This window comes from Phodopus roborovskii, unplaced genomic scaffold (genome assembly GCF_943737965.1).
Source record: "Phodopus roborovskii unplaced genomic scaffold, PHOROB, whole genome shotgun sequence".
Classification (NCBI taxonomy): domain Eukaryota; kingdom Metazoa; phylum Chordata; class Mammalia; order Rodentia; family Cricetidae; genus Phodopus; species Phodopus roborovskii.
In genome coordinates, this window is record NW_026126459.1 from 18,612,287 (window position 1) to 18,640,169 (window position 27,883).

The 27,883-nt window shown below is 37.6% G+C and overlaps 1 protein-coding gene across 2 annotated transcripts in view; it reads left to right on the plus strand.

The window, feature by feature from the left end:
* Positions 1 to 27,883, plus strand: part of Tmem117 (transmembrane protein 117) — a 435,767-nt gene that overhangs the window by 358,430 nt on the left and 49,454 nt on the right. For both annotated transcript variants that reach the window (XM_051189733.1, XM_051189734.1), the window contains exon 6: positions 2,563 to 2,722. In XM_051189733.1, coding sequence (XP_051045690.1) covers positions 2,563 to 2,722 — 160 coding nt within the window. The remainder of the gene's footprint in view (positions 1 to 2,562; positions 2,723 to 27,883) is intronic.

A 27,883-nucleotide genomic window follows, 5' to 3' on the forward strand; every position in this document is an offset into this window, starting at 1 on the left:
GTTTCAGAGTTGACTGTAATAGTTTTCTCACTAGTCATTGTCATTTACTTAATCTTATTCAGACTGCTTTCTGATCCACTCTTGGTGGTCTGTGCATTTCTAGAAACCTTTCTGTTCCTTCTGAATTATCCAGTTCATTGTCTTCTTCTTAGTTGTAATAGTCTCATAATTATTTGCATTTCTATTGTATGTACTACAATGTTTCATTTTTCAATATATAAGTGTTATTTTGATTTTCATCATTTTTGTTACCAAAGGTTGCAGTTTTAACTTTTCCTCCTTATCTTGCTGGTGCCTTAATTATTTCTATTTTTATACATATACATTTATTTTATACATCTAGTTTATGCATTACTTCTTTAATTTCTGATCTCCTTTCTCATGCTAAGTTCAGGTTTCATTGTTTTACAGTTTCTTGATGTACAGAGTTAAGCTTCTTGGTAGAAATCTCTCTTTTGTTTTAGTATGGGAGGTTATGCTATAGACATATTCTTGGAGCTCCTATCTCATTCCATATGCTTTGGCATGTTTGTTTCTATTTTCATCTTCCCTTAGATTCTTATTTACTCTGATTTTTATTTCTTCTTTGACAGCCGCATTATGGAACATGTTGTTTAATTTTTCTCTTTGTGAATTTCCCAGACGTCCTTCTATTATTTATTTCTAGGTTTTTGTTGTTGTTTTGTTTTCTCAGAAATGGTACTTGCTGTGATATCACCTCAGGGGCTGCCCTTTAGGAATCTTATAATAACCAGGGGAACTATTGAACTACCCGATGGGTGCTTATTTGAAACATCCTACATATGATACCAAAAGTCTCTCAAGATGGATTTTTATTTCTACTTACTATAACAGAAGAAAATATATGATTCACATTTAAGAGCCATTACTTGGAATTTTAAAAATATAATGTGTCTTTTCTATTTGTGGGTAGAAAAATCTCTAGGCAATATTTTATATTCATTATATCAAAGTATGACTTGCTTCCAATAGAGCTCATGGGAAGGGAGTAAGCATTTTCTGGGAAACCTAATGTGCAGATTTTACACATTTTACAACTGAAAGAGACCTCTAGGAAGATTCATATTATTCATTTGAGATGTTAGTTCCTCATATTATACATTTGAGATTTATATATCACAACCTTTTCTTAAGACTGAGAAATCGTCACAGAAGAGGGAGCAGAAAGGTTGTAAGAGTCAATGGGTTGACTAACTTCAAGGAAACACTGTTTTCTAGACACAATAGGGCAGTTACAGATGTCCCGTCACACCAGTTGTGACACCATGCATGAGACCTGCCCAAGCTAAAGCTAGACACAATCCCAGCATGAAAGAGTGGGAAAGGTGGAGATAAAATCCCACCCCTCACTGAGGAGTTATAGCATTTGGTCGATGCCAAGAGGGGGAGGGTCAGTTTGCAAGAATGATATGACCCACCGCAGGCCCTACTCCCAAGAATAGTTTGGCTACACAAAATATTTTGGTGGTTTTTAAAACTAAATAAATGAAAAAACCTGGAAGAGCAGTAGGGAAGAAAGAGAGGACTTGGGGAAGTGTCTATGATTAAAATGTAGTATATGAAATTCTCAAAGAAATAATAAAATATTAACTTAAAATTATTAGCAAAATGCCAAAATTAATAAATATTATGTGGTTTTATTACACATTGAGGTTTTTCTTATCACCCCCTCCTTCTCTCCCTCCTTCCATCCCTCCCTTCCATTCTTCTTTCCTCATTCTTTCTTCTTTCTTCTACTTATTCATTTATTTTTGCTTAACTTTATTTCACAACCACTGTACCTTCTTATATAATGTTTTGAATGATATCCAGATAGCAACAAAGCAGAAGTCCAACTTTAGTCTAGATAATTTTCTTCTAGAGTAATTCTTCACCATGCACACCCCAAGACTACTTTTTATGTTTGTATTAAAAATTAATTTGATTATTTTATTTTATAGAATGCTAAATTTCAACAAATACTTACTAAATTATAGGTTTAACTAACAAGATTTTTAAGGGTACTACCAAGACTTGTGAGAAAAGAGCAAGTCACACTCCTATATTACATAACAAGGAGTGTGTAGTATAGCATAGGAAATGGGCCTGAGACAATACGCCTTCCACACTGTATTTTTTTTTTTTTTTTTAGGAAAACAGGCTAGCTATGGTCAAGTAGAAGATGGAATCTAATGACTGCTCATCTTTTACCAATTATGTAAAGTATATTTGTATATCCTTGACTAGGATCTCAGTTAAAAGTATGAGTGTAGTGGAAACCATATTACAGTGTTCTCTTCAAGATACTTCTTGCTGAACTAACCAAGATTATTTATAATAATTTTGCTGTTAAGATTTCTTTCATAATGATGTTCTTCAAGGGATATCTTAGAAGATATTTGATAACTTACTAATCATTTTTTGAAAGAAAACACACAATTGATGTCTTTTCTTTTGGAGACTACACTTTGGGATGGGTATTTATAGACATTAGTACAGGAGAGACACCCAGCACTTGTAACTGTCAGTGTCTTTGCGTGATGGATACCTTGTTTATTGCAGGACTGTTCTCTTTACCCTGACTTCTGTGGTGGTACTTGTCATCACAACTGACTGGATCAGCTGGGACAAACTGAATCGTGGATTTTTGCCCAGTGATGAGGTTTCCAGAGCATTCCTTGCTTCTTTCATCTTGGTCTTTGATCTTCTTATTGTGATGCAGGTAAGTATCTGTGTTTCCCAGTTCTCCCTGAAGTTGGCCTATGCTTTGTTCTCAGTGTAAACATGGGCCCCACACATCTAGAGAAGAACTTAGTATACAGTTGTGATTAATGGGGATTTCTGTAATCATTTCATCAGCAATTTTACAGGGCAGAAAATGACTGTTAGGTGGGGCCTGATAATAACACAACATTATTATTATCAGGCAGGGAGGATGTGTAACCCTTTCCTTCTTCACTGCTTATGCAAATTTTAAGAAGAAAAAACAGAAACCCCAAACTGCCATTTTGTGAGCAGAGTATTCAAAGATGAAAACAATAAAAAGCCAGCAAAGCAGAGAACATGATTGTCAAAGCAATGTTGGGGGGGGGGGGGTTGCAACTGTTGAAATGAAGTGATGTGAAAGTGCTTTCCTGATTATGAAAATGATCATTTTTCAATGTTCCACAGACTCTCCCATTTCCTGTAAACAGAATTTCTACCCTGCTTAGCCATCGATATTTTGTAGAGTATCACCATGCAACTGAGCATAACTGGTGATAGCTGCTGGTGTGAGCGCTTAGGGTGCAGAAGTATTCTTTTGAAAGAGACATTTGTTGTTTCTTGGTGCTTTATCTTGCTCATTAAATGTCTATCCATTTGCTAGACATTTTCTTATTGCTTTCATAAGGCAATTTTCTTTCCCCTCCTGAGGCACTATAAGTCATGAGAACAATGGCTGCCATTGCCAAAGGGAAAGGAGGCTCCATTGTGTTCTGAATTTATGTGCGATTTCGCAGGATAGCAAATTGGATTTTTGTTTCTAGAGGCAAAGAGGGGCCTTTATGAGAGTGATTCTGTGTTGTTGAAGAGCAGAACAATAGTGTTTTGTTTTGTTCTGTACCCTGGGCATTGGCTTCAATGTGGTACTTACAGTGTATCATTGTCTCTAATGGGTGGTATTTTAAAATACATTATAGTGTAAAACTACCTGAAGACATAATCTTGAAAACTTTTGTCTATTCTAGAAACATATGCTTCTCTTTTCGTTTTCTGCAAGATACTTTAGCATCATGGAGAAAGCCTTGTTCAGGCATCATTGGTAGGCTCCACGTCCATCTCTCATTAGTTGTAACCTCTTCACCAGGGCTATAAATTGAGTTTGTAGTAATTGTGCAATAATACATCATGCATTACTTGTATCTAGTTCATTGTATTGTGTTTCTCAACTAATATTCTTTCAATTGTTAAATTCTCGCTCTGATTAAATGGCCCACTGGTTCCTCCCTGACCCCATTTTAGAGTGAAAGTCCTAGCAACCAAATAGACAATTTTATCTTCTTTGATTTGTTCAAATTTATGTGCTGGAGAATACTGCTTCACCACAACCCCTACCTTCTTCCTTGCTTATACAAATTTTAAGTATTCTTCCAAATAACTTCACTTCAAATGGACATATATAATATTAAAATTTATACAAATTATAGATTCACTCAAAAAGTGCTTAATAAAGACAAACAGAGAAAGGAAAGATAGCCAGGATTTATACTCACAGAGACAGCAGGATTGTAATGGAAAAGGCATTCTAGATTTTTAAAAATTTATTTAAATGTAGAGTCAGCAAAATGCTAATGTGTTCAGAATAGCCAGAGACCAGCTAGTTGACAAGGTGAAAAGTCTATGCTTAGGAATAACTCATTCTCGGCTGTGTTGGCACAAAGTAACACAAAATCTGCCAGTGCAGTTTCATCAGGGGAGGGGGGAAGGTATTTCTGCACCAAAGGGACTTCCTGAACTTCTCGAGAGGAAGAATGTAGTTGTCTTTTGAAAGTGGAGACTGAAGTTAACAAGAAACTCAGATCTAGCCTCTTGCCTCCATCTCTTACCTTCATTCATGTTTGCTTTCTGTTTTCCTCCAACAGCAAAGCAGCACCTTTCAGTTTTCAGTTGATAAAGAAGCAATGGGTATTGCTGGCCCCTCTGAAGGTTACTACTCTAGTTCTTGTGCTCTGTGCTGATTCTCTAGGGACTGTCCAGCATCAATCCCTTAATGACAAACTCACTGTGGGAAACTGAAACCAAGGATAGAGATGCAGTCTGAAAGCAACGAGGAAACTGGGTTCTGAAAACTCAGTTTAGGACAAGGAAGAGGCACTGAAATGCCTAGAGATAAAAGTCTTAGCTCTTTTGTTTTGTCCTTCAATTCCATGTGTGAGCAACGTTGACAGACACCTGCAGCCTTGTCTGTCTCTTGTGTCCCAAACTTTCCTTCTCATTTCTTTACATTATCCCAGTATGAACTCTCCTCTATACCATTAAATAGAATCAGTTGAACCTTCTTACTCCTCTTCCCTTCTACCATATGCCCTATGCAGCTGGATTTTAGAATCTTTCACTAAGAAATGACCTGTCATATTGCCTCTTACCCATGAACAATATCAGCAGCTCTTCATGTTTCCAAAGTAAAGTTCCTAACCAGGCAGGCATTCATCTCTCATACCCTTCAGCTGTGGGGCTGGTTGTGTTTTCTCCTGTGTTTCCTGTGCTCCATCCTATCTCAGACAGAACATTAAGTATTCTGTTCTTCATCCCAGTATGTTCACTCTCAGGACTATAACTTTATGATAGAAACCTACCTATAGTGCCATACAGATTATTTATCTATAGCAATGTATATTAATTTATATATGTATATTACTTTGGTTCATATGCACTAAGGTATGGTGAAGCCATGCAGAAGACAGGCTGTCTAAAAGGAAAAAAAAATCAAAGAATAAGAGTTGGTTAATCCTCATATGGTTGACACATCTTTTTAATCCTCCTCTTTGTAATTTATTTATATACTGTCTAGCTTTGTAACAGATATTTCCTAAAACACTCAGGCTCTTGAAGAAAAGGAAATTGTTTAACCGGTTATTTTATCCTTGCACAGTTCATCTTTAATTCATTGCTTTTTGTCATAGCTATTTTGTTGAATGGAAGAATCAATAACAGAGTGAAAATATCATTATATCACAAAAGCCAAATGGTGTGTAATATTTCAAGAGGTAAACTTTTGTAAATAGTGCAAGAATGAAGCGACAGTAGTCCTATATGAGGTCATTTTCACTAAAGTATCATCTTACAGTGATTAGGTATCTAAATAAAATATGAGTAATTTAAACTGTTAAGCCTTAAAAAAAGAAAACTTGGTCAGAAACCTCCTGAGCATATATGACGTTGCCTCAGAAGCAATTCTTAACACAAAGAAGACTAATTATGAAAATTATATTCTACAAATATTTTCTTATGTAACTGATTTGAAATATGTATTCTCTTATGTGTGGTTCTGAGAAGCAGGTTGACAGTTAAAAATGCACACTGTCATTTAATAGACTATTTTAAATCATACTGATCCAACTCTAGCAGAACACTCCTCCTTAGCTCTCTGTGCATAAAGTAGGCTCACTCATTTCATAACATGGGCCAGAGCCACCAGCACAAGTCTATTTTAATTAAATAGCCATGGTGCTTTGATAAATTGAAATGTATTTTCAGAGTATTTCTCACTGTTTTGCATATAGGAAATTTGCAAAGAACACTGTCAGTGTCTGTCTACCTGATTTAATGTGTTCTTTGGTGTTTGGAATGTCTTATATAACTTCTTCCAAGTGTTTTGAATTCTTTTCAAAATGCTGTCTACCTGTACCTTTCCTTCTGAAGCCTTGCACTGCGATCTGAAAACAGTGCAATGGTTATTCCTGTCCTTGGTCTCCAGGATGGTCTGGAGTAAAGGGTTTACACCTTTATTAATATCTGTAAATATTCACAGTAAATGCCTTCTCTGCTCATGCTACACAGCTGTGGGGTTGAATTGTAACTTTATTTGTTGCCACTATTTTGCTCTTGCCACAAAACTCCTGGTCCAGTGTGGAAAGAGAGAGTTCAATGAGAGTACTAGAAGGGAATCCTATTCTGAATAGCTCCAGTGATAGTGATTGGTCTCCAAGCAGTAGAGCTAACCATATTAAGTTATGTCTGTACCATGGGTAGTGTGCAAGAGATTGCCATGGAGAGTTCTTGACAGAGACCTTGGTGTAGGTGACATCTAGGAGAAGATAATAGGAGAACTAGAAAACTCAGCATTATGAAGTACTCTGGCTAGAGTCCAGTGGAAAGAGGAATCTCAGCTGAGAAAATGTCTCTATCACATTGTCTGTTTACAAGTCTGTGTGGCATTTTCTTAATTGCTAGCCAATAGAGGGACCCCACTGGGTTCAGTGCTATTCCTGAACAGTTCGTCTTGTCATAAGAAAAAGGACTGAGCAAGTCAGCAAAGCATTGCCTTGAGTTCCTGCATGGCTTCCTCCAGTGATGGGCTGCGAACTAGGATGTGTATGTGAGTGTGAAATAAACCCTTTCTTCCCCATGTGAGGTTTTGACAGTGCTTCATTATAGCAACAGAATACAAACTAGGATATGAGAGCAGATAGAGGGAGGGCATTTAGGATGGAATCATGAATAATACAGTAGTAAGTGTATTCAGTTAAAAATGAAATTACCAGTCTGTTTGGTAGATAATTAGGCAGATTTTGAATGGGCAATAAGTTCTGTGAGAGGTTATTGTGAGCAAGGAAGATCATTCATGTCTTTATGGATAATGTGGGAGACAAGTAACTCAGAAGAATATAAGATTTGCTTACAAAAGTGGACAAAAGAGAGGCATTCAAGTTTTATCTCAACTTAATACAAAATGTTTCAGTCCCTGAAGTGTTTTTTTTTTTTTTTTTTAAAGAGAACTAGATCATGACTTGGAAACTGGAAGCATGTGGATTCTAGGCAACAGCAAATGAACAGTGATTTTGTCACAGCTACATGAAGGCAGCAAGCTATTGATGCCTTCATCTGTGTGTTTCCCTGACAGATGTGCTATTTTCTATGGTTAGTGTCTGTGTGGTCATCACGCTGAGAGGATAGTTTGTGTCTAGACTTCAATCATCTCTACTATGTAGCATGGTGCAGTCTATGTAGCAGCTGCCACTTAGCATGTACTAGTGGTACATAATGTTAAATGTACTCTACTGACTCACATATTCCATCATGTATCTTCAGGGGCAGGTTCCTGCCTCATAGTATGGCTGCACTTCAGGTCAGAATTGAACATGTGAGGTTAGAGGTGAGCCCAATAGCCAACACTCATCTCAAATGTCATCTCCCAGTTTGTTTGGTGCAGTTCTTTGTTAACACTTTCATTGGACAGTGCCAGGGGTGCGGCATCTTTCTCTGGGCTCCTATACTAATTTTCGCAAACCATGAGAAATCATGGAAACAATCAAAAAATACTCTGAAATTCAGAATACTCATTTTAAACCCATGCCTTAAATGTTTAGAGAGATCTATTTTTAGACAGAAGTTTAGAGTAGAGGAAACATTTAAGACCCTTTTCCTCACATCCTGATTTTTACAAGTGTAGCAGCCTAGGGAGGGTCTATTGCTCAACTATTACTCAACTGAGATCATGAACAGTCAGTGGATCCTCATCATGACCTGGATCTCACATGTAGTTTTTACATGTGGTCTCATTTCCTCTGGAGTCAGACATGAGGAGAAACCCAGGGGAATATGCCTGGGGTCTAGTATATTCAAGTATGGGTCTAACACCAGGACACCGTAGTGAGGACTCTTCATAGTGTAAGTGACAATGAGAATTCATAAAGGGCACAAAAGTTCAAGGGAACAACACATTAAAGAGAAGACAGATGAAAGGAGGCAGGTGAGTAGAAAGGAAAGGGAAAGGCCGGCATACAAATGCAGTAATGTGCTGGTATCGTCTTGGATGCTTAAATTAACACATTAAAGCATACCTAAGCCTTACTTACGAATGACTATTATTATTTATAATTTTCCAGCATGAATATTTCACCTCATACAGATAGAGTTTAGAGTCAGCAAAATGATGATGATTGCAAAAACAGCTTTCTTAGATTCCCAAATCCATACATGTTTGGAACCTTGTACTGTTAGGAGTATCAGGTTAAACCATGTACACAGAAAAGCACCTGATGAATGATGCCTGGAGTTATGGGGACACTCTGACATCAGAGTGGAGTAGGAGTATATTTCTTAGCAACCATGGAGTTTCTCTAGTCACATCATTTTTAAGGATTTATTTCACACATATAGGATTCCAAGTTTTTCCTGATACCTATTTCATATTTTTGTGATAGTTAACTTATAAAAATATTTGAAGTATGTTTATACACATCAAAATTATACAACATGGAGGTCAGTTTGGTCTATGAAGCAAACTCATGTCCAGACATGGCTACATAGTGAGACCCTGTCTCAGGAGCCTAAAAAGGAAATTGTGCAACATCAATGGAAGAAAATTAATTCATTCTTCATAGTTAGTCTTTGAATTAAAATGTATATTCCCATTGCTCTAAGGAAGATTGTAATGCTATTATGAATGATGAGGTTGAGGTCTCAGAGCCAATGTAGCATATTCATAGTCTGCAAGTTGAGGTTTACATTAGGGTAGGGTTTTACTGTTCCTTCAGTCCTATGATCAGCACTCTGTACAGAGATGTGATTTCTAATTAGCATATCTCAGAAGCTTCTTGTTTGGTAGTGCACAGGGATTCCTAGAATCTAATAATTTCCACCCCACAGGACTTCCTTGCCATCATAGCCATGTGAACTTTTTGGTTGCTGCCTAAAGCTTCAGGCTCTTGGCATCCCTATCTTCTCTAGGGACATCAATCACAGGGGATTGGTGCAGGATTGTTCAGAAAGTATGTTTTCACCAAGCCTCATCATGATTTCTCTGAATCACTATTCTTGGGTTATCACTAATAAGTGAATTCTCCACTCTTGCTGAGTATCAGGGATGTACATTTACATTTTTCTATCATTTTGATGAAAATGCATCTGATAAATATCTCTTTGGAATGCTATTCATGATATGCTTGCCATATATTTAACCTTGGCTTGATTTCAATGGCTTAATACATGTATTTTTTCAATATATAAAGTATAGAATAGCTTAAAATAAAGTTTTATAGCACAATACCTCAATATACAAATACATGGGTATATGGAACAATAGGAATTTGTTGTCTCCTCCTGGTCCTTCTATGTGGATGCTAAGGAGACTCTTTGCTTTAATAGACAGATTTATAGATATGGCAACAAAGCCATCCCCATGACTTACAGGTGATTCCTGTGTGTAGAGGAGAACACTAGCCCGGAAGACTGGATGCTGTGGGAAGGACAAAGGAGATGAGAAGTTGGCAGCTACCTCAGCTAGAAGATCCTGGAGCAAGAGATTCTCAGGAAAGTTTCTCTTTATCATGTGCAATTCATCCCAACAAAAGTTTAGCAAATTAACACACACACACACATACACACACACACACACACACACACACATTTATATGTATGCGTGTGTGTGCGTGTGTGTGTGTGTGTGTGTGTGTGTGTGTGTGTGTGCAGGTATGGTGCATGTACATATGTATGTCTGTACATGTATTATCTTAGGTTTCTATTACTGCAGTACCATGACCAAAAGCAACTTGGATGAGGAAAAGATTTATTTAATCTTACAACTCTCAGTTCACTCTCCCATCACTGAGTCAGAGCAGGAACCTGGAGGCAGGAATTGGATCAGAGACCCTGGAGGAACAGTGCCTAATGGCTTGCTCTTCAGGGTTACTCACCCTGCTTTCTTAGACAACTCAGTACCATCTCCCTAGAGATAACACTGACTTACCCCCATGGGATTGGCCCTTCAATATGAATAGACAGAGTCTCATAGACTTGCCTATGGTCCAATCTCAATTAAGACATTTTCTCTGTTAAGATCTCCCCTTCCCAAATATGGCTACATTTGTGTCAACTTGACAAAAGCCAAATAGCATGTGAATATAATAACACACACATATACATTCTCTCATTGTTTTCCCCAACCTCATCATTCCCTTCAGATTACTACTTACAGATAGGTTTAGAAGACTGACAAAGAGTGTGTTCAATATCCTATGATTACCTCTTCACTCAGTGCCTGACATTTTGCCTCCTTAGGTTTCTATGTAGAAACATCTTTTTTTTCCTTCCTTATTAAAAATAAATTGTAAATTTCTCCTTTTTATAAACCAATTGTCAAGACCACTTTCTCTGCCCATCCTTCCAACTGTCCTCAGTCTTTTTATTCTCTTGTTCCTGTTATTTCTCAAGACATTCTATCTACCAACGTTGGCTTCCTTTCCTATGCTTCTGGTCTTATTCAAGTCTTGATGCCTCTGTTGAATTCCAGATCTGAATATGTAATTGCCACCCAGAAATATTCACCTGGGTGTCTCATGCATAACTTTATCATGTCTACGTGAGAATTAATGTCATCAAATCTTCCAGATGTCACTTACCAAGTCACTGAACAAACACTAACCTTATAGGTATCTGAGATTCCTCAATCACACTCATTGAGTAATCATTTTTCATGTTCTTGCTAGGCATCTCTGATTTCTTTCTCCTTTATATTCTTAAAACCTGTGCCTCAGTTTAGATTCTCATTCAACCTTCACTCACATTCATACAGTATTCTTATGATATGTCAGCCACATATACACATATGAATGCTGGAAGTGACATGGGTGTCTTCTTCAATCATTCTCCACCTTAAGTTTTGAGATAGGTTCTCTCATTAAAGTCATAAGTCCATCTTAGATTACACAAGCTGGCTCCAGGAATCCTTCTTTCTGCACTTCCCCATTGCTTAGACTGCAGGTGCATGCCGCAACTTCCAGCTTTGTATATTGTGGATACTACGGCCCACACTCAGGTATTCAACTTTACCAGTTGAATAATGAATAATCCCTTCAGTGTGTGGTATAGTACTCTCTCTCTCTCTCTCTCTCTCTCTCTCTCTCTCTCTCTCTCTCTCTCTCTGTGTGTGTGTGTGTGTGTGTGTGTGTATGCGTGTGTTTGTGTTTCCCCATTTCTTTCAAAGTAACTGTACTAATATGACAATCTGATTCTCAAAATCCAAGTAAAAGAAAACTTCTGATTCTGAGTGAAAAGCTGTGCACAAAGAATGGAAGTTCCAAAGGTCTCAGGACTGTGGTTCAATCACAATCTATAAGGCTCCATTTAATTACAGCGTAACACTCATCTGCTCTCAATGGCAAATTGCTGAACATTAACAATCACATTAGTTTGTGTTATATAACTTGTGTTGTGTCTCACCTAACGTTTCAAGATTAATGGTAAAAGCATGTTTAAATATATCCTCAATATCCCCTGTAATAAAAAAATTAAATTGTGGTTTATTTGATGAGTAGAGGAAGAAAGTTTATGGGCTTTAATAATGAAAACAGGAGACCATGAAACAGGGAATCTCATAAAATGTCATTTTAAACCGGAAAAGTCTCTATCCATAGTGTCCTGGGTAGAGTGAGAGTGGAATGAGATATAACAGGTCATAATTGGGTGGAATAAAATGGCTCAGTGATTCATGTCTGAGGATCTGCTATGGGGAGGCTGGCATTCACAGGCCTGGTCTCCTGGAACCCCTGATGCTCTCTGTTCAGTAGTGGTGATATGCCTTCTGGTTGACCTTTAGATTTCATGACACAATACTCCATTTATTTTCTGAGATTGACTCAGAAATGAAGATGGAACATATTTCAAAATTTGTTAATTAAAAAAAATCTATAGTGTTTTTTGTACTCCCTCAGTGTTTCTGCTTGAAGTCTCAAAATGTTCTGCACCCCCTCAGTCAGCAAGAATATGTCCAATTTAAATGTTTTAAGGAAAATTTTCTTGTGTATAAATACATTGGAAATTTCTCAAACCCTTCCTAAAGAGTGAATTGTCAGTACTGAATCTAAGGGTAGAAAGACCTGTAAATATATTTAACACTTCTTTGAGACACATCTTATAACATGTGGAAAAGAACTTATAAATGCAATTAAGACACAGTGTAGGCCTATTTGACGTACTAATACACATGGATAGTTTAACATCAGCTCCTTCAAGGTTTTAAGAGAACATGCCCCCACCCTCAGCAACTGGATATACTTGATGTGGTAGGTACTCTCACCTCTATTTTCCAAGTAGCCACATCATCATTGCAGGTACCCACAGATATGTTATGTATCCATGGAGAAGAAAATAAGTTGCCATGGAATTAGTTGCTATTCAGCTAAATTCAAGGCTGGGAAACTGCTTCGGATAATCCAGAAGGCTCTATGTTATCACAGAGTCTTTACAAAAATAAGGAGAAGGCAGAAAGTAACCAAACAGGGAGAGTGTGAGAGGCCTTGGCCTTGGAGATGGAGGGGACTAAGCACAATGACTGTGTCTAAAGAACATGCTGAATCCAGTCCACTAAGTTCCATTTTGAACCTTTAATGCCCAGAATGGTAAGATTTGATAAGATATATAGACATATATCTAATTTGCTAATATATATATTAGTTGTACAAACCAATGAGTTTGTTTTTTATGTTAACACACACACACACACACACACACATATGTATGTATGTGTATATATATATATATATATATATATATATACACACAAAAAAACACTTGGATTATATTCACCATTTTCATACATATGCATAACGCACTTGGATTATATTTACCAATTCTTTTTCTTGCTCTCCCCCATTATCTTCCCAAATACTTTCTTTCCAATTTCACATCTCTTTCCCCCTCCTTCTTTATTAGCTCCTTGAGAATTGCTTAAAATGGATTATGATCATAGTCACTGCCCCCTTCTCCATCATCTACTCCCTTTTCTTCACCCACTCAACTTTGTGTCTATATTTGTTTTAACCCACCAAGTGCAGTTGGTACTTCTCATACACTCTTTGATATATGTCCTTTCAGGCTGGCCACCCACCAGGGCCCTCACCCTTAAACAAAACGGCTGTCTATCTCCTAGTAATATTGACCCTACCTCTAACCTGAGTCCAAAGTTTTCCAGTCAGAGTAGAGTCCACAGCAGCCAAACTCTTCCTCCCATGATCCTCTCTCACATGCCACTAAAATCCCCAGAGATGCATTATATGTACCAACATATGTTTCCATGTATTTAATATTTATCAGCTGTAGTCAGCTTGTGCAACAAGACAATATACAGCCTCTTCTAAGGTACTCAATGTCTTGAATGGGAAAATTAATGGAAACTTAATGGGAAAATTTAATGAACACTTAAAAATTGGAGAGGAGATTGCAGCATACAATCTGCATTCTAGCAGTTATTGAAATTTGAGTGGATTTATTGTACATTTAGACATAAACCTGTCTGCAGTAACACAGTGTTGAGGGAGATAAATAAAAGGAAAGAGTTAAAGCTGTTTGGGTTATATAAAGGAACAGCTAGACTATGCTCTGAATCCAAATGTACAATTTCCACCATGATGATTAAGTAGAGGATGTTCATGCTTCCATTGAAAATTTGATTGGTGTTAAACAGTATGTTAACTGAAAGGCAGATTCATTTTCACTTGCGTAGGAATGCTTACAATGCTCAATAAAACACATGTTTTTGCATGACAAAAAGGAATATGCATAGTTAATCACTGTGCATTGGGATAATGAGCACATTATGTATTTTAGCATCTGTTATATTTATATTTCATTGTGGCCATTAATGGGTAATTTTCCATTCTGCAGTGTAGAAGGAGACTTCTTTTTTCTTATTCTTACACAGCAATGTGAACCAGGGCTTGTAATTTTTCTTGCAGAAAATTACTCAGGGATGCTGCGCTGGGAGTCCAGCGTTTGAGACAATCATGTGCTCTTCATTTGCCATTCCTAGTTAGTAAGAACTCCACAACCACTGAGGTCAGAAGCCCCTGGTATTTTAATTCCATTTCCCCATGCTTCCAGAGCTGGTTAGTAAGATGTCATGGAATACCCATTAAGAAAAATGCATCCTGCCACATTACACACAGCAAGCTAAACAGCCAGCCCAGGCCTGAACTTCTGTGACAGATTACAAATGTGTTTCCCTCTTCAGAGCAGTAAGACAGTTAAGTGATTTCTAAACAGAGGACTTGTCATCTGAATGTAGTCCCACCAGTGTCTCTAGTTGATCAAAACCCTTAGCTACTTTTCAAGGTGACTAATAACCCTCTTATTCTTTCGCTACAGGACATCAAGAGAGTTGATATTAATTGTATTAGTTACAGCTGAGTTCCTCTGGAGGGCCTAAACAGGGCACAGCCCACCAGAAATTTGAATGAATTCATTGTACATTCAGACATAAACCTATCTGCAGTAACACAGTCCCTGAAGGATCAGCTATTGTATTCTCTGTGGTTTTCCAATCATTCAGCCACTGTGCTGTAGTAAGGGTATCTCAGATATTCATTGGCTCAAATTGAGTTGAATTAATTTCATTTGTCATGGATGATCAAAACTCTCATGAATCTCAACACTGTAAATAGCCTCAACTCTATTTAGATTTTGACGTTTTATGGGAAGGAGGCATGGCATTCTGCCAACAAGTGTGTGACTCCAGGAGAAAGCTAGCAACTATTACAGTTAACAGAGCAGTTATATTACTATATTCTAGTTAGACAAAGCAAACATTAAAACTCACGTGATAATTTACATTAAGAGACATCTGTGATTAAAAATTTAGGCTCTGTGTGTGTGTGTGTATATGTGCGTGTTGCACTATTTCAGCTCTAGAAACATCTGGAGGCCTCCTATAGCACATAGTATCATTACCAGGGAGGCAGTAGACCATTCACAAGCATATGTGATAAAATAAAGGTCAACAACAGTTACCAAAGACAGATAATGTTAGTAAAAGTTTCAAGGACTCTTGATACTGGCATGAGTTGCATAAGAAGTTTAGTGACCCCCCCTGATGCCTGGAGCATGAATACATCTTGGTAGTTAAGTACAATTTATAGTTCTCAGAGCACTTGCTTCCAGAGATGTCATAGAGACAACAGAAAGGCAGAAAAAGACCATAAAAGGCACAAGAATACACCAACCAGAAAAGCTTCTATCGTGTTGCACATTCTAGAAAATGTAGTATCTCTTAGAATCCTACATGGAAATAATTTTGAACACCATAACTCCCTAGCACTGTTCTAAATACAATGAAAAACCACATAAGCATTCTGAAGAATCCAACAGTACCTAGATTGTATGCTTATTTGGACTAAGTGTGGACACATCTTAAGGTTCCATGATAGATGGGAGCTATAAATTAAAAAATAATGTGGTAAAATAAACATATCATAAAATATAAATAAAATATTAATTGTATTTCGATTTGTGTGTGTGTACGCACACATGCATGCTCACACACATGTGCATGTGCACTCACCGATGCCACAACATGCATGCAGAGGACAACTTGAGGGAATGGATCACATCTGTCTATCATGCAGGTGCCAGGAATTGAACTTAGGTTGTTAGGTTTGGTAGTGAGTGCACTATTTGAGGACCACTTCAACTCTTTTACATCAGTGTTATCTCTGGCAGACTTGTTCTACATCCCTCTCAAAATCTCTGTAAAGAGTTATAACCCAGGTATAGTTAGCATCTAAATTCCCAAGCAGTTGTGGGGATAGTCTATTAAGTTTACATGTAGGATCACCTTCCAGATAGGGCTTATAAAAATAAAACTAAACAATACCACACAAATACATGCACACACTCACACACACACACACACACACACACACACACAATGCTTAGGTGAAAATAAAATATTATAAACTGAATAGCAGCATTTCCATAGAATATGTAATTCTATATTTATGCATATACATGTAAAAAGATTGAACTGATACAAGCCTTTTGGGAATATCTAGCACTTTAAAGTATTTACAAATTCAAAATAAGTTCATTTAAAGGTTATATTAAAATATTTTGAACATCTTCAATTTCTCACCACTGAATATTTTATCAATATTTGATAAGAAGTAAAAGATTACTGGATTAAGATTGGTTAATATTTAAAAAAAATGATGCACAATTGTGTTGTCTAAACTGCCCAGGTAATTTGTGCATGTCTGACTGATATGAGGCTGTGTGGTCTGGACAGGGAAAGGCCTTTATCAGATTCTTATGAGGTCTTGCTTTACAATGAGTGGAGTAAAGTTAACTTACCTGATGAGGAAAATTAAATGCCAACAATAATCCTGGCATAAAATGTGGTAGACAAAATGACTCTACCCTTTGGGATCAGGATCTGTTAGGAGCAGTCACAAACCAATGAATCCTAGTTTGTGATGTGATGATCTCTACTGTGGAAAGGCATGGGGAACTACTGGGCCATTACAAAAGTCTGGTTCTAACCTCGTGAATGATTAACTTTAATTCACCAAGTGAAGATGATGACAGCACTAAGGACTTGAGTTTCAATTCTGTCTGCTCTATACTTAGTAAATCACACTCAAGAAAACTTGTCTTTTCACTTACTAAAGGGCTTGGAGTTCCAGAGAGACTGCAAAATATATTTGTAGGCACTGACTATAATGGTGTCCTTTCTCTCCATTGCTCTTTTGATGACAAACATTTCCTCATTGCTTAACAAAGCTCATGATCCAGTGTTTGTCACTTCATAAATACTGCACAATGCATTGTCTGGGGTAGGAAAACAATGTCATCAGTTACACAGCCAACCTTATAAAGTCTAAAAATGTACAGAATAAACTTTCACTGTAAGGAGATTATAATTTAATGACATTAAACACATCATAGCAGGTATTATGAAATGAGATATACTCTACATAAATTCTCAAGGATCCAGGTGCAGTCATAGATAATTTTTCACTTTAAAGGCAAGACGAGAATTCACTAAATAGGGAAGGAAGTAGACATATGGGCATCATGAGTGACATTTGGAGTGGCATGGTGATGAGCTTGGATTAGCATGACAGTCCACAGTGGCTGACACTGGGGGTATGCAGTCTGAAGGACCTGAAAGAAGATAACTTTAGCCCCAGTGCACTCAGAAACACAGAGCCATTTTAAAGACAGCCCTAGCAAGTTTATTGTAAAATCTCTAGATGTTTAGCATTTAAGTTGAATATTCAATTTTAAATTAACTAAAGCTCTGAGCAAAATCATTGTATGCTTTGTATTTAAATCTTTTTCTAAGTCATCCTCATTTTATTTATTTTATTACTATTCCAGCAGCCCAGCCCGATTAGGTAGAATTTTATGTGTTTCACAGAGGAAAAAGTACATGTTTGGGAGGTTAAATGGCACAGTCAGGGTCATCCAGGTAATTAATACCACAATGTGGATTAAGAAAGATTCTAAATTTTAAACCGTCATCATTAAAATTAAAATGGATCAAATGTTATCAAAAGTGTTTCAGATTTCCATACATATAGACTAATTACATAGCTGTGGAAACAGTGATTAGAGATTTGTGTTGAAGGATTTTGTTGTTGTTTGCTTTTGAGTTATATATATATATATATATATATATATATATATATATGTGTGTGTGTGTGTGTGTGTGTGTGTGTGTGTGTGTGTGTGTGTGTGTGTGTTTGCAAGCCTACACAACAGCATTGAGAAGAATTAGGTAAATAACACTGGTCTCACACTATATTATTCAAGTATCATAAGATTCAAACAGTAATATGTGTTAATTAGCTTTCATGCAATAAATCATTTTGCCATAAAACTAATGCCTTACAGCATTTAAAGAGGGATGTTTTCAGTCCAAGCAATAAAACAAAGCTAGGAGTTGTGGATCATGATTTTAATGTTAGCAGTTTGGAAGTGGAGGTAGAAAAAATATGAGCTTAACTTCAGCGTGTGGCAACATAGGGGCGTTGTTGGGGAGGAGAAGAGAAGAAGGAGGATAGGGAGAAGATGAGGAGTAAGGGAAGAAGGGGGAGGGGAAGATGAGGAGGAAGGGAGAAAGGAGGAGAGGGGGCAGAAGGGGGGTGGGGAGGAGGAAGAGAAGAAGAGGGAAGGGGAGGAAGAAATAAGAATGGGATTGGGATTTATTGCAATGACAGTAAACATATAGAAAGACATGGTAATATCTTGTACAGGCAATTTAGAACAAGGAATTAATTCCACATGTTTCTTTTTTTGTTCCTTGGGTGTTATAGGAAGATCAGACTCATCTGGGCATTTGCTGAAAAGGCTTTGGGGGAAAGGGTGTTAGAAGTGTGTTTGGGAGGACAGGGTACTGAATCTGACTTGTCCCCTGCATTTACTATGTGACATTAGGCTGATTCTATAGCATGTATGAGTTTTCTATTTGCATGAAGAAAAGAGTGATAATTCTCTTAGTTAACATTGTTTTTAAAATAGTAAAGAAATCAAGACTGACTTGATGGAAAGGGACAAAAGGTTCTCATGTCAGTAACATGATGTTCTATGTGCACTCACACATAGATATATGGACACATGTGTTTCTTACTTGCCATGCACTGACAATCTGTTTCTTAGCACGTATCTAATCCATTTAGTTCTGTGACCTTTTGCTATGGAAGCATCAGTGTTAGATCTGCAGGGAAATGGAAAGCACGCTTTTATGTCATTTCACTGATTTTTAGTGATCTGTAGTGATTAATGAAGCTTTCTGGGAAACCAGAAACAGATAATTTCTGGATTCCTGGTTTTATGTCTTAGAGAAATCCATTAGGCTTTGGAAAAATGCCTAGAGGTTGCCATTGAAAGCCTCTTTTAAACCATCACTGCTCTCTAAAATAAGCAATAGATGTAAAATATGGCAAGCGTCAGAGCGTAAGCACTTATAAATGATTAAATGTAGTTTTTTTTTTCTTCCCTGTGGTTCTCTTCTACGTCAGTTACAAAATTATTTGTCCAAAATGATCTGAGTAAACAAGACTGGACTCATTGTCAGCTAGAGTAGTTCTCACAACTGTAATTACATATCTGAAACCACTGATAGGGCTATTATGCACTTACACATATGAGTATTGGATATTTAAAGGTATTATTTAAAGCCTCCAAAACCTTATGCTACTATCCATTCCATTTTAGTCTATCCATACCAATGTAGCAAGATACTTGGATGATTTATAAGGACAGAAATGATATTTCTCAGCAACCTAGATGTTGTTACTCCAGTGAAGTTCTAGCTGCTCTGCTGTCTGGTGAAGGCTAATCTGTCCCACACTTTGTGGCTATGTCTTCCAAGATCAATACTTTACTTCATGATTACTAGACCCCTACAGCTACTTGCTAATACTGTCACCCTGGTGACTAAGCATCATAGGAATATACTCACACCACAACAGTACCTGGAAGCATAGTAAAGGGGGAAGTAGCAGACAAAATGTAAGGGAGTAGGCATCCATGGAGATTGAGAGTGGTTCTACTGAATCCTGTCCTTCATCCTGCAGGGCTATACTTTGCTACAGACTGAGACTCTGACTCCTGATTTTGAATAAAACAGATAATATTGTATAGAAAGAAGGATAGTTTACTTTCTAATTGAATTGAGTTTTGCTAGCTTTGTACTGGATATTTGAGAGTCAGTGCTACAAAAACACAATCCATGAAACCACACATACTTTCACATCGAATGCATCTCCTAGTGAGTACACCAACATATTAGGATTGGTTCCTTTTGCCTTAAAAATGGTAATTAACACAATTATTAGTGGTGTGTTTCATTCTCCAGATACTTTGAGGTTGGATCCACCCCATGGAAGTTCTTTCCTGTATGTCTATTTGTCTCTGTATCTCTCTGTCTCTCTCTCCCTGTATATGTCTCTGTTTCTGTGTGCCTCTATCTCTCTCATTTACAGATGCATGTGCACTTGTGTCCATGTACTACACTTTGTATGTAAACTAATCCAAACAGTTCATGTGTTGAAGGTTAGTTCCCAACTTTAAGTGTTAATAAACAGTGTGTTTGGATCATGATTATGACCACCTTATCAATAGGTTAATCCATTTGTGTTAAATAGGTCAATGAGTATTCATTTTGCCCTGATCTCCTTTTTCTTGTTTCCTGGCTGCTGTGAGATGATCAGCCTTCTCTGCCACTGCCACACTTCTCTACATTACCCCCAGGCCCATAGCAATAGAGCAATCGAATAACCATGGACGGAAACCTCTGAAACCATAAGTCAAAATATATCTTCAGTAGGTTCCATGCAGCAATACCACATGTTTCATTTAAGACCATGCAAGACCTGAAACCCCTATCCCTGATGAGTAACTTTCATGATATCAAAAGGCACCCTGAAAGCTTCCAAGTTGGGGAAGCAACCAACAGCCTTACCCAGCTATGATGCCTGTGAACCACATCAGTCACCAGCATGGCTCAATAGTACAAAGGGCAGCGTAGTTGTGCATACCTTGGTGGTGACCAACAGCTCTCTAAGTGGACTTACGGCCCACTCAACAGGAGAGAAATCATCCCTGGTACTAGGAACCCAGCCAACTACCCAGGACTAGTGAAGTCATGGATCTTGGAGAAGAATCTATAGCCACCACTTTACTAAGGCAGCATAACCCCTAATTTTGTTCTAAATACCTGTCATTTTACACACACACACACACACACACACACACACACACACACACACATATATATATATATATATATATATATATATATATATATATATGTTCTTATATATACACTTATACACAGGTAAGTTTAGTCTTCCACCCTCATTAAGGAAACTACTTTTTCACCAGATGGAAACCATTACAGAAGACACACAACCAAAAAAAAAAAAAAAACAAACATGGAGTGTTATGGAATCCAATCCCACCTGATACATCTACAATACAACTCCTCTCCCTAAGGCTCAGAGATCATTGAGGAAGAGGGGATGAGTAGACTGTTAGGGCCAGAAGATAAGGGAGTTTTCCATGAGACTGTCTCCTAGAAGCATCAATATGGCAGCATAAGCATGAGCTGAACCACAATGTCACTGACAGACATCCTAACATGAACAGGGGAAAGTTCACAAGGCCTCAACCTACCCAAAAAACTACAGGCCACTAAGGAATACTGAGTGTGGGTGAGGTAGTTTCCCCAGGGAAGAGCACACCAATTTGGTTATCCAATACCAGATGTTCAGCCTTGAAAACATTCATCTAAGAATGCTTTATTTATTTATTTAGGAACACACACAGAGACAGAGACAATGACAGAGAGAGACATATACACAATATATATACGTAACAACAACAAAAGAAGAATAAAGTGGCCATGGATTTGAAAGGAAAAAGGGGGGATTATATATGAGGATTTGGATGTTAGAGGGGGGAAATGGTGTAGTGATATTAAAGTCATTTTTAAAAAAGTAGAAATTATCTGAAAAGAAAAGAAAGATCTATAGCATTAGTTCTCAACCTGTGGGTTTCAGTCTTTTTGGTAAACCTCTATCTCCAAAACCATTTACATCATGATTCCTAACAGTAGCAAAATTACAGTTGTGAAGTAGCAATGAAAATAATTTCATGGTTGGGGATCACTGCAACATGATGAACTGTATTAAAGGTTGCAGCATTTGGAAGGTTGAGAACTGCTGATCTATGGCCACAAAATGAACATGTTTCCCACTACTTCTCCACACCTACGGAGTCTAGGTGTAGAAATTTTCCTTAAGGTCCAAGGTACCCAATGCAGTGATCAAAATGTTTTACCTTACCTTAACTCAGGACTTGTAGAATAGTTTGGGTCAAAATATTTGACCCAGGAGCTGATGAAGATAGTCACAGCCGGTATTTCTTCCCTTTGCCATGGATTGAATGGGAGGAGCATCAGTGAATGATTGACAGCCACTGACACAGTACAGGAAATTCTAACTCCATGTATAAGGCAGAAAGAAAACCTCTCCAGATTTTGGATTTCCAGGAATATTACATACTTTCTGGTAGAACTGAAGTTGGCCAAATCTTATTTTTAAAATATTTTATTAAGGTACTTGTAAAGTCCATTAAAACAAAATTCTGTTTTAAAACAAATCCTTTAGCCAATTAATTTTTGGTGAAGTACAGCACACTTTCCTAATTTAAATGAAAGAAACATGAGATAACTGAATGAAATGTGATGGGTTTGGAAGTGATTGAGGAGTTATCCAACCATAAATTCACAAATCTGTGTCAATATGTTAAATGATTTGTAAACATGCACAGCATATTTTTAATTTTAATCTTGTCCTGTCTAGAATTTTATCTTTTAATAAATCATAGAACTACAATAAGGTCAAAGTTATAGATGACAAAGTTCAAAGGGGTCAGTGAGAGGGCTTAGGCCATATGAGTACTTTCCTCTAAATCTTGAAAACCTGAGTATTGACTCAACCACTGAGTATTGCTCATCTTCTCTCCACCTGTGTGCTGGGGCATGCATTTGACAACATGTATATATGCACACAAAATAAATAAAGTAAATAATAAAATTTAAAAGAAATTTAAAGTATTCTCAATTACATTAGATTATGTGATTCTAGACCAAATCTTATAATATGCATTATTAAAATAAATATGGTATGAATATTGTTCTTTTTACACACATGCACATACACAGGTGGTAGAAATAGAATGTTAAAATATATTTTAATAATAGTCACTATACGTTGTAAATTTGCTATCTCAGCAAGAAGTTAAAGAAACCAAGAAGGAAAATAGAATAAGCAACAACGAGAAAGGTGAATGTTCAGAACTATGGCAGAAATTAAAGTAACAATTTAAATATTTTAATAAAATTATGCAAATATGTTTGTAAACACAGATATAAAAAATCCTCAGAAGTCAGCAGCATGCTGAGTGAAGAAACATTAGAATTCTCCACACACTTCCTTGCAGTAGGAGCAAGATAAAGATTTCTGATGGTTAAAGTTGGACAAACATAACAGAAATCCATGCAGCCAGTTTAAGTAAAAAGAAACATATGGACAAACTGATGATGACATGGTTGGAAAACTTGGTAGAGCCGGGTTTGGCATAGCTTTGGTGTCTCGGGGAACACTAAGGAAGAAGTGATTGGCTGAGAGAGCTATGGCCAGCTTTCTGACTGTTTATCAGGGGAATTGGCCCCAGATGCACCATCATCGGCACGACAGATGGTAGCACTGCCATGCCTGCCCCTACCACTGCCTCCCAACAGCTGCAATATCTGAATGTTGAAGCTGCAGCCAACACCTGTATCTTGAAATCATTGATAAAACATGATTTTGCATTAAAAAGAAATAAAAGTTCAATGGATTAAGAAAAAGATTTAGAGTCCAACTAAACACACATAATATTTTAAAGGGGGGTGGAGGCAGTATTTCCTAACAGTAGGAGAAAAGGCCAATTACTCAAGAAATAGTTGGACAATAGGCCTACACATAGGGAAAAATAAAGTTGGAAAATATCTTATTTCTTTATTTCAAAGGAATAAACAGGAGAAGCAAACATAAAAAGGCCTAAAGTGAGTAAAAATGGGAACCAAACTGATGAATGAGGTGGATAATAAACTCAAAGGGGATTCAACATCAGTGTCATTTGAAGAGAGCCAGGTGAAGATGTACATATTTTTAACCTACAGAACCTGCAAGCCAAGGGAGCTGTTTGCTAGCTTGGTGACTTGGCAGTGCTTTCGAGTCTTCCAAGAAGTTTGGCCAGTGTCGCTACAGCCTGGTTCTCAGTAGCACTTAGGGAGCCAATCTGCTATCCTTGTAGACAGTCACCAGCAATCAGACATCCTTTCTCCTTAAAAATATAGCAGGCTTGATGAAGAAACAGTTCATTTTCCTTGACCAAACCATGCAACCATTTTGCTATATACATTTTTAAAAAGCATTCTCTGAAAAAATATTTAGTACTTCCCTTTGCAAAGTGCTGCAGGGCTCAAGTTTGCAGAGGAAGAGAATCAATTTTAGGCTCTAAGCACCTATATCTCTATGGGCATGTTTCAATTTCTAACCATGTGGACAGTGCCTTATTTTAGAATCATAGTTTCTGGAACAGAATTGATGTTGGCCTTGCTTTGCCCTAAGGTGGCCAGCCTGGCCTGGGACTGTACAGAGGTTTGCCAATCAGCTAGGATGTGCTGGTAGGATTTAAAAAAACAAATAGATAATGATACCACTTGCAGTCATGCAGGCTAATAAGGGTGCGAGCCCTGGGACTGGGTTTAATGTGAACAAGGAGTGATTGGAGTGAGAATCACAGTTGTCTTTATGGAGAGTGTGTGGTAGGCATATTGATTGTGGTGAAGGGCTCTGACTGCATGAAGATGGAGGCTATTAAAGGAATTGATGAAGGAACAGAAAGTTAGGCACTGAAGCTCTCCATGGCAGACTGTGGGGACAGACAATGAGCCCTCACATGCTAAAATTGGTTTCAAACCAAGTGTGTTTGGACAAAAAGGGAAAGTTCACAGCCTTATGGGTTGTTACAACCCTTGCTATACTCACTGTGAGTTGGAGTTCCCAGCTGTTTCAAGTCACAAAATAAATAGTTCTTTATAATAAAGCTAACTTAAAATGTGTTATAAAACTACAAGTTAGCCACCTCGTTTCTCCAAAAGAATCCTTAAAGCAGATGCCAGTGTGCTTTTGTCATGTCTAAATGCTGTGTGACCATTTTCATCACCTTTCTATTTGGCTTGGCTCTGTGATCTTTTTTCCTAAAGGTTAGCCAGCTTCCAAGAATATTTAAGGATTTTCTTCTTAGACATCAGAGTCCTGCTGATGGACTCCAGACAGGTGTACACAGCAGTAAAAACAGGTGTTACCTTGGGACAAAGGACATAGGACTTCAATCTGATCTTTCCTTCATGGACCAGAGAGCCCTAAAAGTAAATGGTTCACACCCCTGGAAGGTTCTCTGATCTCAGTTGCAAGTAATTAGTGATCTAGTCTAAATTATACGAACAAGGACCATTTATCAGGGCCAGCATGTAGATTCCAAAACCAGGCAAAGGAGGAACTTAGAATAAGAAAGTAGAGATTAATACTGGCTAGTTTATCTCTCTCATCCTCCCCCCTCTCTCTTTCTAGAAAATTACCAGTAATGAGAGAATAGAGAATAATTGCTAGTGGGTTATCTAAATGATTATTCTATCATTTGGAAGAAATAGAAAGGGCATTTTTTTCATATTTTGTAATAATAACCCAAGAAGCAAACTACCTTAACAATTTAGATAAAAATATTTGACGATAGGCTTGTTCATTATAGAAATAAACATTTCTCTAAAACATACTGTTTACTGGTTATCCCTAAAGAACACCCTCCAATTCATTACCCTTTACTTTTAAAAAATCACATCAAAATTTAAACTGAAACATCTCAGTCACCAAAAGATAAGTGCTACAGTCTCTAACATATTAGATAGCTTTCCATGACTGTGGCAAACTCAAGCACAACCTGAGAGAATCAATTTTCCAGAAAGAATTGGCTTTAACTCAGTTTGAAGATACACTCTGATCAGATGACCCTGTTTCTTCATGGTAACACAGTCTATCATGGCAGAAACATGTGACAGACAAAGGCCAATTCAGTTCATGGTTACTTGGATGCAAAAACAGTGGCAATAAAGTGACAGGGTCCCATCACTCCCTTCAAGGACAGATCCCAATAACCTAACTTCCTTCTACTAGGTCCCTCCTCCTAAGGGTTACATCTTCTAGCATCAAACCAAGAACTATGCTTATAACAGTCTGTCTTAGGGTTTCTATCACTGTAATGAAACACTATAACCAAAAGCAAGCTGGGTGAAAGGGTTTATTTGGCTTATACTTCTATATCATTGTTCATTTTTGGAGGAAGTCAGGACAGGAATCTGGAGGCAAGAGTTGATGCAGAGGCCATGGAGGGCTTCTGTTTGCTCAACCTGTTTTTTTTAGAACCCAGGACTACCAGTCCAGGGATGATACCACTCCCAATAAGGTGGGCCCTTCCACATAATCACTACTTAAGAAAATACCCTACAGCCAGATCTAATGGATGCATTTTCTCAATTGAGTTTCCCTCCTTTCAGATGACTCTAACTTGTGTCAAGTTGACACAAAACTAACCATGACATAGCCTTTGGGGAACATTCAAGATCCAAACTGAAGCATTCCACTCATATACACTTAGATGTTGTTACATTCCTCAAGACAGAACAATGAATGGTGGCGGTCAAGGGCTCAGGAGGGGTTGAGTAGGGGAGATGTTATTGAATGTGAATCTAGGAACACCAAAAAAGCTCTGCAGATGAATGATGTTAAGACAGAACAAACTGCAGGGCTATGTAACACAATTGAAATTTACACTGTAAAGTGATCATGGTCATAAATTTTATATGCATATTTATTATAATTTAAAATAAAATTGAAGTCAATAAATTATGTCCAGAGAAAATAATAATTTCATGGTGAATAGACTTTACAACAGATAGTTCATGAGTCTGGTTAGAATTGAAGTAGACCTTGAAGTTGGGGCTATGTCTAAGCATAAGACAACAGCAGTATAAGGGGGGTTAGGAGACACTTATACTAGCCATTGCCTATTCTGTCCAACAATGGGCACAAGGTGATAGACAGTTCATATAAAAGTTGGTCTTCTGCTTATCACGGGAAGAAGGCAGAGTGAAACAAGCTTGCATTGAAACCACAACCAGAGCACCAGGGAAATACAGATAACCTGAGAAGTGTAAGATATGACACAATTCAAATACCTCTTACTTTACATAAGCCGTTTGATAAGAGAAGCATCCTTATCATAGCCGCAAAGGAAAACCAAGTAGGAATGTGGTTTTCAACCAAGTTGAGACTGAGTAGGCAACCCAGGCAGCTTCACAGCTTTGTGGCCTATGTGCACAAGAACACACTCAGAGGGCCTTATACCATGCACCCAATGAGTACTTCAAACTCTTGCCTGTGTTACAATATGATAGCAGTTCAGGGAAGTGAATGTACAAGACTCATTTGAGCAGATGCAAAATACAAATAAGACTTAGGGTAGATAGAAGGATGCTGCAGTGGACTCTGAATGGACCCAAAGGAATAGACAGATAAATGTACAACACTGTAGAAATGTGTGAGTCTGAATATATCTGTCAATACTTTGCTGGAAAGAAAGCCCAATTGCTAGTCGGTGTCAAGTGTCACCATTCAGCCACATGGTTGCACCTCCACACCTCTTTGTTGTATTTTACTGCCACTGCTGTGTGGGTGTGCAAGCATCAGCCCTCTGCCACTTACTTCCTCCACTGAGCTCTCTTAGGGTTTCAGGT